The 12,381-nt window shown below is 32.0% G+C and overlaps 1 protein-coding gene across 1 annotated transcript in view; it reads left to right on the plus strand.

The window, feature by feature from the left end:
* PTPRQ (protein tyrosine phosphatase receptor type Q) overlaps positions 1–12,381 on the plus strand; it is a 216,970-nt gene that overhangs the window by 68,211 nt on the left and 136,378 nt on the right. Inside the window, exons 18-23 of the mRNA XM_073020970.1 lie at positions 844–1,004; positions 1,738–1,883; positions 6,619–6,787; positions 8,398–8,688; positions 8,934–9,209; positions 9,576–9,727. Coding sequence (XP_072877071.1) covers positions 844–1,004; positions 1,738–1,883; positions 6,619–6,787; positions 8,398–8,688; positions 8,934–9,209; positions 9,576–9,727 — 1,195 coding nt within the window. The remainder of the gene's footprint in view (positions 1–843; positions 1,005–1,737; positions 1,884–6,618; positions 6,788–8,397; positions 8,689–8,933; positions 9,210–9,575; positions 9,728–12,381) is intronic.

Here is a 12,381-nt window from a genome sequence, read left to right on the forward strand (position 1 = left end):
AACGCACATTTTTCAGCACCACTATACACATGTTCATTTTTTGGTTTTAGATATTAATCTATACCCAATTCAGACTGTGGAAACTGAACTAACATGACTAAAATAAAATAGTGTTATATTTTGTTCTTTAGACTCCTTTTTCTCCTCCTGAGATTTTGATATGTGCTTGGAGAGTTTTGAGTCAATATTTATTTGATTTGTTTTCTTTTCTGGAGTGATATTTTAAATACTTTAAAGATTTTGATTGAGTGAGAGGTGTGAGCTATATTTTCTTCTTTCCTGTATGATATACATACATTGTTTTCAATCTCATTTCTATTAAGTAATTATAGGAGAGCCCACAACATTGTTATTTTACATGTCACTATTTAGATATTTGTTATTTATTTATGTGTGTTGGCCTGAAGTAAATGTCACTTTTGTACAATATTTTAAAGATAGATTTATTTTATAAATTAATAGTTTAAGATTTTGCCAGCATTTGAAATTAACAAATATTTGGACAACGAAAACATCAGTATGAAAGGGAATACTGTAATTACTTTAGTACATAGTATTCCTGAATATCCATTAAAATTGATCCAAGCAAACTCTAATTATGAACATCATATTAACATTTGATCTAATTACTGAATATAATTAAAAGCAAAATAAGCTAATTTACTAAAGTATTCTGAAATTTACTGTTTTCAGTATTTCAGGATAACCAACATCTTTATTCTATTAATCTAGATGAATAAATTTCCATATATTAATGTTGTTTACTTTTAATGTTAGTGTGCTCAAAAAGTATATGTTAACTTTTAAAATTCAATTATACAGATAATATTCTTTTTATCTCAGGAATAGATCATCATTAAAAACTATTAATGTCACTGAAACATCATTGGAGTTATCGGATTTGGATTATAATGTTGAATACAGTGCCTATGTAACAGCTAGCACCAGATTTGGTGATGGGAAAACAAGAAGCAATATCATTAGCTTTCAAACACCAGAGGGAGGTGAGTTAAGGATGTATGCCAATTAAAAGAATGTTCTTTTTCTTTTTAAAAAAATATCCTGCCCAGAAAAAAATTCAAATATCAAAATGTATGATGAAGCCTAATATTCATTATCAATTGGTTGAAAAATTGTATTTTGATCACTTTTTAGCTGTGTGATGTTAGGAAAATTAATCTCTGTGTGCCTCAATTTCTCATTGGTAATGTGGAAACAGTATCATCCTACTTCACGGGGTTCTTATGGAGATTACATAAGTTTTTATGTTTAAAAGCACTTAGCACAGAACTTACTTGACAAATAAAATTTTATATGTTTATTAAATGAAACAACATAAAATGCATGAATCATTTGTCTATGACTTTTATTATTCAATACAAAAAATTTAAGTTATATTAGAATTTCAAATTATGTACTCTGTATTGGAAACCTGTTATAATAGTTTTCTCATATCCAGAGCAGTGGACAGGTTTTAGAAAGGGGATAGTATTTTATGAGTAAGAAATCCATCTGTCTTCAGCTTGAATATGCCTATAATAAAGTATTAGAGGGGTGACCCAATGCGTTTTTTTGGATTTCATTTCTGACATCTAAATAGATGTTATTTCTCATTCAAGCTTTTTTGAAAAACAATTTTTACCACTTTAATTTATAAACTGTAGGTAAAATTCAGGCCATTTCAGACATTACTTGTAGCCACAAATACAGTAATTTGTTCAATTATTTGTTTTATAGCACCAAGCGATCCTCCCAAAGATGTTTATTATGTAAACCTCAGTTCTTCATCAATAATTCTTTTCTGGACACCTCCTTCAAAACCTAATGGGATTATACAATATTACTCTGTTTATTACAGAAATACTTCAGGTACTTTTATACAGGTAAGAACTGAATTTTCCCCTAGTTCTTTATTAACATCCTTAAGTTTTATTAATAAAATAGACTTGTCACAGTGAAAGAAATTGTTTACCTTACATTGATAATTATGCACAGATGTATTTTATAAAACTCCCATTGACATAAAAAATGTGGTATAGAAAATGTCAGATACATTTAATCTCTCTTTACACACACACACAGACACACACTTCTATATAAGCTTCACATGTATTACCGACAGTGAATCTGCCACGTACTTACAATTCTGTTTATAAAGATGGCCCTCAATTACACTTCCTCCAACAAGTGTTCTCTAAAGTTCTGGTGGTATCATTTATCCTCAAAGTTATTTATTAGCTAAGTTTTTTCATTTGTTGGTATACGATATAAATAGTTTTAGTGTTTGAATGTGTTTGTGTGTTTTTCTTTAATTTAAAAAAATGTTTTTGATTGTTAGCAGGAAGGGTTATTATTATAGCAATAGTGTAATAGTAATTACTGTTTACTATCAGATGTAATGAAGACCACTCCGAATGTGGTTATTTGTCATAGATAAGGTTCTAGGCTTGCACAGTTTGTAGATGGGCACTCTCTAGGATGTGAATGATGATGGCTATGAAAATAGCTAAAATGCCTTTACTTTGAAGAAATATTTCCAGTTTTCAGCAGGATTATATTATTTCTCCAAATTAGGTGTTTCACAGAACTTTAATATATAAAAAGGATAATTGGAGTGATTATGATTGAATCAAAGATGCAGAGAGCTGGAATATAATTTGAAAAACATGAATTTAAAAGAAATGCTGCAATGTACAGAATACATCACTTAGTGGTAGAAATTATTGACTGCATGTTTGTGACTTAGGTGATTCTTAATTCTTTCTATCCTTTTAAGTAAAAGAAGAAGAAAGATAAGTCTTACAAATCCTGAGTTGCCTAATCCCATTTGTGACCGACAGCCCAAGTTTAGTCACTAGTTAGTTCTCCTGAGAAACAGCCTCTGGAATTAAGTGCAGCTTTAGTGCAACTATAGTGCAACGTAGGCTAATGAAGAGGGCAAGAGCAGAACTTTGCAAGCTATCTCAGGACTAACCTAGCAGGGAGAAAGACAAAGTCCAAAAGGTGGTTTAGTGTTTACATTCTGTTCTATAAGAGTAGGGTTGTATAAGTCTGTCTATCTAAAACTTGATGCAAAGAGAAAACTACCTTATAAAAGACATGTAGATATAGTTACAGATATAATAAAAGGCATGTAGATAGAGTTATAAATGTAATTGTAAATCAAGATTTTTAAACAAATGCCTTAAGAGCAGAAGGAGAAAGGAAGGTCCAGTTTTCTACTCTGTATGTCACACAGTTTTTGCTTTTTGTTTTGTTCTCCACAGGGAAGAGAAATGGGACCTAGAGAGGCAATTTATTTTTTACTAAAATGTTGTTTACAATTGTAACAATATGTCATTATACCAATAGAAGGTATTCAAATTAGAGATTTTCCTTCTTTTATGTATCTAAAAAATGTTGCACAATTGTTCCAGTAGTTCTAAATTTTAGCAATCATTTTGTCTCTGTACAATTTACTTATGGCTTCTTTGTGATTTATATTTTGGTTCTCTTTGTCCATATCTAAATAATATAGTGTAAGTATCAAACTATGGTTCCAACATGATCTTCTAAACCTACTTATTCAAACCTGGGTGTGTAATATGATCTAATTTGCAATTCATCTGCCTTAGAACATGTTATCTTTTATTAAATAATCTTAAGAATGCTTTTAAGCGTGACAGCTGCAAGAGGGCACAGGCTAATGATGTTAAAACATTTCAGAAGTATAGTCTCATATTGCTTTAAGTTTATCCATGCTTTAACTTATTCCTAAAGTTAATGTTAAAAATAGCATCAATATCTTCACTACCTAATTTTCTATTTGGAATTAGTAGAAGAAATCCTCAAAGTGAAAATTATATAGCAGAATAGGTGTATACCTTTTTATTTGTTCCCTATCATCTTTCCCCTTCTTACAGAACTTTGTAGAATGCGTCATACATGGCATATCATGTTCTGCCTCCTATTACAAATAACTGTTGCTTCTCTTAGTTCCCTTATGCCATGACAAGCATCTTGTAGAAAAAGAATTGTGTAATATTTATCTTTTCATCTCCTAAAGTCTTCTGAAACTACATCATACATAGGTTTAATGCTCAATACATATTTTAATTGAAAGATTATAAAAATATTATAATAGACCAACATCATTTTTAGTACATAGTCATAATTTTGGAGCCCTTGAGTATGTAGCAAAGCCATCTTTCCTTCTTCTTATCTTGGAGAATTTAACTTCTTTGCTACTATTTGGCAATCCATATTGTTCTTCCTTCAGTTATTACACATTGTATTTTATGCAGCGTGTTAACTTTTCTACTTTAAAATTTTTACCCATTTATGCTTCCTTAGTGTGCCTGACTTAATGTCTTCTATTTTAAAATGGGCCGGGCGCGGTGGCTCACGCCTGTAATCCCAGCACTTTGGGAGACCAAGATGGGCGGATCACAAGGTCAGGAGATCGAGACCATCCTGGCTAAGACGGTGAAACCCTATCTCTACTAAAAATACAAAAAACTAGCCGGGCGTGGTGGCGGGCACCTGTAGTCCCAGCTACTCGGGAGGCTGAGACAGGAGAATGGCGTGAACCTGGGAGGCGGAGCTTGCAGTGAGCCGAGATGGCGCCACTGCACTCCAGCCTGGGCGACAGAGCTAGACTCCGTATCAAAAAAAAAAAGTATTAACATAGCTTTTTGCTGTAAATTTTAATTTTTGTTGTAGAATTTATTCTGATTACCTATGACCTTGATGACTAATACATAACAAATTATCTGAATCACCCAGAAGTCATTCCTGCTGAGTGTGTGACTTAATGTGCATAGACATGTAACAAATTTGTAACATTAGATCAATTATCCAGATGATTATTTTATTCATCTGTTTATTTTTGCACAAAAATGTCTTTTGGCGCAAATTATCTAATTAAGGCTTTTTTTGTTGTTGTTTATATAAATATAGTCAGAAGGTATTTAGTAAAACCTTTTCAAATTTGACCAACCAGCTAATATAACACATTTGTTTTTTTGGGGGTGGGGGTGGACGGAGTCTTGCTCAGTCACCCAGCCTGGAGTGCAGTGGGGCGATCTCGGCTCACTGCAAGCTCTGCCTTCAGGGTTGCCGCCATTCTCTTGCCTCAGGCTCCCGAGTAGCTGGGACTACAGGCGCCCGCGACCACGCCCGGCTAATTTTTTGTATTTTTAGTAGAGAGAGGGTTTCACCGTGTTAGCCAGGATGGTCTTGATCTCCTGACCTCGTGATCCGCCCACCTCAGCCTCCCAAAGTGCTGGGATTACAGGCGTGAGCCTCCACGCCCAGCCTATGTTAATACTTTTAAGTGGTGCTTCATATAAGCCAGTTTTCCATGTGTAAAGTAGATGTATTGGAGGGTATTAAAGTTCATGGATCATATTTTGTGTGAGATTGCTATATTACTTTAACTTGTCTATTTCTATGTAAATCACCACAAAATTGAAGTAAATCTTTTATTGCACTATATTTTCCCCTGAATACTGGCAAAAGAACCATAAACTTTTGCTAAATTTAATTTGTTGATAAATTTCAGAGCCATTCTTACTATACGTTTAGTAAAATTGCTTATCCTATGTTATTAATTTAAATGAAACTAATTACCTTTTTTTTATTGTGTGCTAGACATGGTATTAATGGCTTTTGTGCTTCATGTCATCTAATCCTCAAAAGTTGTCTGTGAAGTGGAGATGATTATTTCCATTTTACAGTTGAAGGGAGAAAAGCTTTGAGATTAGATGATTTATCCAGGGATACCCTGCCACAATTTGAATGCAGTTCTGTAGGACTTAAGTGGCTTCATGTGGATTGGAATGATTCAGATTACTCTGTGCAGATGGAAATTATAAAATTATTCATACTGTTTACCTATATGTTTAAGTCTCCTTTTATTTTAGAATTAATTTTATTTGGCTATGTGTTTTACTTTTAAAATTTGATAGGAAAAAATGATTGCATAAATACCCTAATAATTTTTTTCAAGCCTTGGGGAAAAATGTAACTGGGAGTCAGGCTAGAGAATTAAAACTTTCTCTTACTCTACACGTCAGAGAGTACATCAATCTGCCATCCCTTTGCTACAACTGTGAGAAGCAAAGTCTGAAAAGAAATGTGGAAGTCTGAAAACCCACTAAATGTGAATAATAGTAGCTATCTGAGTTCATAGAAAGAGGGCAAACACATTTGAAATTCCTTCATCACAAATGGAAAGAAACAAAATTAAAAGTTTTATAATACTCCCAAACTTGTTTAATATTAGCCGATGCTTTGAAAATTACTTGAATGTTTTTATAAGGAAAGTGACCCTGATCAGCACAGTTGTAGCATTTCCATTTGGCCACTTGACCTTCTTCATTGTTGGCTTGGAGTTTTTACTCTTTGCTATTTGTGAATTGGTTTTGCAATAAAAACTACCGTCTATTTCTCTGTTAGTATAAACATATTTCCAGTTTAATTGTTGCGATAAAAAATGTTCTATGTTGATTTTCCTAAAACAATTAACATATTAAAATAATGAGACAATCAATTCATGGATAACAATTATTTTGAAATGTTCATGCATACTTAAAAAAATACATTCTCAACAATGAAGGCAATGTGTTTATTTTTCAGAATTTTACACTCCATGAAGTAACCAATGACTTTGACAATATGACTCTATCCACAATTATAGATAAACTGGCAATATTCAGCTACTATACATTTTGGTTAACAGCAAGTACTTCAGCTGGAAATGGGAATAAAAGCAGTGACATAGTTGAAGTATACACAGATCAAGACAGTATGTAAACAAAAAACACTTATTAATCTTTAATATGATTAATTTAAAACTTATTATTTTAGGAACTTTTCCTTTGGTTTGAATTTGTAATAAAATCTTTTATTTAGACACATTCATTACAGGAGTTTGAAAATGCAATTAATATACTTATAAAACTATTGCAGTAATAGCCTCTTCTATTCAAGAAAACTGCTAACATTCATTCATGAAAATTCTGTTCTTTTTATTGCTTCAAAAGATGTCATGGCCATCCAATTATGGGCACAAAAAGTACTGCGTACATGGATGAATTTTCCAGTAGTTAATTTACTTATTCATTTTCTTTAAGGACTTAAAAAGTCTCTAGCAACTTGTTTTCTTTTCAGACTTTGAATCTACATGGGACTCTGCAGCACTTCTGTTCTCACTGTTCGTGACTAATATATCCAGAATATTTTTTTAACTCCAGAAGTTTCTCATATGCATCTTCTGAAGAATCCTATTTATCCTGAGTATTCAAAAAGCTATAATGATTGAAGCTCTTGTTTTTTTATGTTTCAATTTTCAGAATACAGTGATAAGCAGATCATTACCTGTTTTTATTGTAGTCGTTTCTGTCATCCATTTGCTTGTTTATTTTCAAAGATTAATCCCTTATTGAGAAATGGTAGTGATCTAAACTTCTGGAGTAAAACTCCATGTTTACTCTCTGAAAGCTGTAAATTGACAGATTCCTTAAGCATGAGAAATGAATGGTTGTTGTTTTTGGAAAAATCTTTTGAATTGTTGACAAGTTGGTCAACATAAAAATAAATGATAAGTGTGCGGAAATATGTATTTGGGGGTCTAGCAAAAATGTTATATTGTAATATATGATCAATACCATTTCAGGCATTCTTTAAATGTAGATCTCCCCCAGGATTTTTGCCAACCTATAACATTTTGTCAGTTATAATTTCTACACCATGGATAATAAGCACTTACTATGCACTACTCCAGGTGGATGTCAAATGTACATTAATAGAGTGTAATGTCACAATGCAACTTATATCTGAGAATTGGAACTTGTGTGTAAGTAGAGTAACTTTTTAATATACAAATTTGAGTTGGTAGTCTGGTGACTGGAGACATTTTGAGACTGGATATTGGGAAAGCTTTTAGTATTGATTCTTCTGACTATCCACATGACCTTGGAGGAGTCACTTAATGGCTGTGAGCTTTAGTTTCCTCATATGTACAACAAGGGTAACATTTAGAAGAAATAAGCTAAAAGATGGTTTAGGTAATATAAATTATCAAAATATTTAAATAAAGCAGTATATATGCACATATTATGCACACACACGCACACACACACACAATTTCCACATAGTAGGAAAGAAGAGCCAAGAAAATATTATAGAAACAATTCCCATACATATTAAAGATGACAGAGTTTATTTTGAATGATTTTTTAAATAACTTTTTAGAAGACATTTTATAATAGGTGAATGTTTACCACATCTGCATTTAAATAATTTAAGAGTTGATGATGTAATAGTTGTCATTTCAACAATTATACTCAGTTTGTGAATTTAGATTCTGTTCAGGGTAACTGATGATTTTTGTATTTTGCCCATTACCTATCATAGTACCTGAAGGGCTTGTTGGAAACCTGACTTATGAATCCATTTCGTCAACTGCAATAAATGTAAGCTGGGTCCCACCGGCTCAACCAAACGGTCTAGTCTTCTACTATGTTTCACTGATCTTACAGCAGACTCCTCGCCATGTGAGACCAACTGTAGTTACATATGAGAGAAGCATATATTTTGATAATCTGGAAAAATACACTGATTATATATTAAAAATTACTCCATCAACAGAAAAGGGATTCTCTGATACCTATACTGCCCAGCTATACATCAAAACTGAAGAAGATGGTAGGCTAGCCCCTTTTATTGCCTATTAAGCAGATTGTTGTTGTTCTTTTCATTTACATTGCTTTCTCATAGGTAACAGTCTTCAATTATATTGCTTCTGTTTGATCTCAAGTAATTAGCCTTTTAATAAACATAATGTTTCTTAAAATAATCTGCTAAGAAAATCAAATCCCATTATGATTGAATCCTCTTTGTTAATGCTGATTCACTTTTGTTTCATTTGATATTCTCTTTTTCTTTTATAGTCCCAGAAACTTCACCAATAATCAACACTTTTAAAAACCTTTCCTCCACCTCAGTTCTCTTATCATGGGATCCCCCAGTAAAGCCAAATGGTGCAATAATAAGTTATGATTTAAGTTTACAAGGACCAAGTGAAAATTATTCTTTCATTACTTCTGATAATTACATAATATTGGAAGAGCTTTCACCATTTACATTATATAGCTTTTTTGCTGCTGCAAGAACTATAAAAGGACTTGGTCCTTCCAGTATTCTTTTCTTTTACACAGATGAGTCAGGTAAGCCGGAATCCCCATTTCTTCAAACCATTTCACTGTTGCAGCACCTGCTCTCTCTTTTTAAGGAACAGCATGGAATATGGAAGGATATCTGATTGTCTATTTGTAACAGCCTTACCATTATATTTACTTTGTTGAATTTTTTTTTTCAATTTGAGCTTCAGAATTTCCTGTTCTGTTTAAAGCTACTTTGGAACTACTGTGTCCAAATACAGATTATAATTAATTATGATATTTGTTTCTGAAATTAAAATATGATACTTTTATAAATCTTTTTAAACTAATATCTTCAGGAAAGTAAGTCACAGTGCTATTTTTATGTTAAAAGTTTTATGAATGTAAGTTTCATCATGTGTTTTCCTACAGTGCCTTTAGCACCTCCACAAAATTTGACTTTAATCAACTGTACTTCAGACTTTGTATGGCTGAAATGGAGCCCAAGTCCTCTTCCAGGTGGTATTGTTAAAGTATATAGTTTTAAAATTCATGAACATGAAACTGACACTACATATTATAAGGTACGTTGATTATAACAGTATATGTTTATTTTTAAAAATCAGAAATTGAATTAAAATCTTTTGACATAGGAGGAAAATGGACTACTAAATTAAACAATGGCTATTTTTTAAAACTTATTTCCTACAATTTAAGGATGCTTATGGAAAACACAAGAAGCTTTTGCCAGATATATAAGCTGAATACTTCATAGAGCAATGTGCTTAGATTTGTGACTTCTAGATATCTACAATTTAAGAAGCAGTTGCATCATTTTGTTAATGCTGGAAAGTGTATAGTAATTTTTTTCTGGCTTACAAATATAAAATGTATTTCTATCTGTTGTTAACAGCAGTGCCAAGGGAATCTTTTTAGCCTTTTGGAAAGGTATTCATATTTATTCTGGACTTCTGGTCATCTTTCCTGATAGCATATGATCCTACACTAATTGGTCTTTTAAGATATATCCTTATTTTTTTACTTTCAAGAGTAATTCATTTGCAACACTAACCACATTTTCCCTTTTCCATTTTTGGAATTCAGAATTAGTGAAAAGTATCCGCAGAACTGATGTAACAAAGAGTCTCAAATATATGTCTGTGATTTCTAGCATTTAATTGCCAAAATGTAATTAACAAGCATTTATTTAAGAAAATTTTCATATTTTTTTCCTCAAAGGCAGATAAAGTCCTGGAATGTTCTTATTTAGTTTACAGCACGAACAGTGCAAAAAATCTACGTAAACATTTTACTCAATATTATGAGTATTACAATTTATGACTATGGTAAATCATTGTTATAGCATATGTAGCTTACAAATTGAATAGTAAAAATGAAAAGCAGGCATTAACTTTATGTCATCAGGAACAATGACTTTCTTTCTGGAAACCAAGATATTACTTTAAAACTTGATAGTCTGAGTATAATTTGAATCATATTACCCCATAAATGTGAAATTTGTTTCCCAGAAGTGTGAAATTACATTAAATGACATGAAGCCTATTGCCCTTTAATATTTATCCCTGGTTTAATCTTAACATTTTTCCATTTTTTATTTGCTTTGTCTGTATGGGTCACTGGGAGATAGATATCAAAAGGGAAAAAAGAATCCTTTTCTTAGAGTAATCACATTCCTAGGACAATTGTGTATGTGTATTAGAGTGTGGTTGTCTACATATGGATCTTATCTCCTCAGAATGGTGATCTCTAACATAGACTGTCTTAGCATAGTGGTGAAGCAAGGGCTCTGACTTCAAATTACCTGGCTCAGATTCTGCCTTTGAGACTTATTGTGCTTCAATAGGGACATTGCTTACTTTTTAATGCAAAATGGGAGTTACAAAGATGTGTACATTTGAAATTGAGGATTACAAAGGAAAGTCTACACATAGAGCATTTCAAACAATTCCAAGCATGTGATAAACATGTTAGCTATTGTTGCTGTAATTGTACACAGTTTTTAAAAGAACAAAATAATCTGTCCAACATTGTAACAGCACCAAGCATGGAATGACAATATGCCATTATGTGAACATGAGAATAATTTATATTCTAAGATTTGGAAACAGATTTTCTCAATAGAAGCACATCTTTAATATTTCACAAGCAACAAAAATACCATCTTTGTACCATTAAGTATTAAATATATCATTTGGGATGAGCAGTCGTTTTGTGTTTTAAAATCTGCTACCTCATGTTACTCTTTTTTACATCTATTGTCTCATTCATCAATTTTCATAATCTTATTTGCTTTCAAATTCCTTTAAATGTACTCTCATGCCATCTTTTTCCCTGTCTCAGCATCTAGTTACTATATCTGCTTTCCTCTTTCCGTTTAGCTTTCTCCCCTAGTGTGTTCTATTTTCCTTTCTCTTTCATCTACCCTGATATCCTGACGGCATCAATTTATATTATTTTATCTGTTTTTCTATTCTTTTTCTTCTTTCAAATTATGTGTGCATTTGTGGAGGTAGAATAATGCTACAACCACTTCAAATGTTGCTGCTATCCCAGTCAATCCACTGTGGTCCACGGATAGTGAAATCTATAGGTGACTTGGGTCACTCACACATACTGAAAGAAATTATTTATTTAGTACAAAGTTCTATCAAAATATGTTTGTAAGTATTTATCACTCACGTTTCCTTTTTTGACAACATATGCTTGTGTAAATCTGTTCACTATCCCATAAACTACTCTCTTATTATTATGTCCTCTTGAGTTCAGTTGTTTCTCTGGTTATTAGCTCTTCCTAACCAAAATCATAATTTGCTTGTTTTGTGTTTATTTTTTTCTCATTCAGAAATTGTATATTTCTCTAGTTAATATAAAAATTCTTTGATGGCAGGGACCATGCCTTATATGTGTCTATAATCTCAGAATATCTAACATATGTTTTGTAAATAGTAAGCAGGAAAGAATGACTGAAATAGATTAGGTAAGCCCCTAAAGTAAGTCAGTGAATTCCTAGAGATTATTTTAAAATACGATTCTAATTGTAAATTTCCCAATAATTAATATTCTTGTTAAAATTTCTGTTACTGTGGTGTTTAATAAATAATCAAAATGGTTTATATTTTGTCAGATATAACATAAGAGTCCTATGTTTATATCACATAACAGATTATCTTCTCTGTCCATGAGGATAACTGATTAATCTTGACTGCTTTCTTGGTTA

This window comes from Chlorocebus sabaeus, chromosome 11 (genome assembly GCF_047675955.1).
Source record: "Chlorocebus sabaeus isolate Y175 chromosome 11, mChlSab1.0.hap1, whole genome shotgun sequence".
In the NCBI taxonomy this organism is placed as follows: Eukaryota; Metazoa; Chordata; class Mammalia; order Primates; family Cercopithecidae; genus Chlorocebus; species Chlorocebus sabaeus.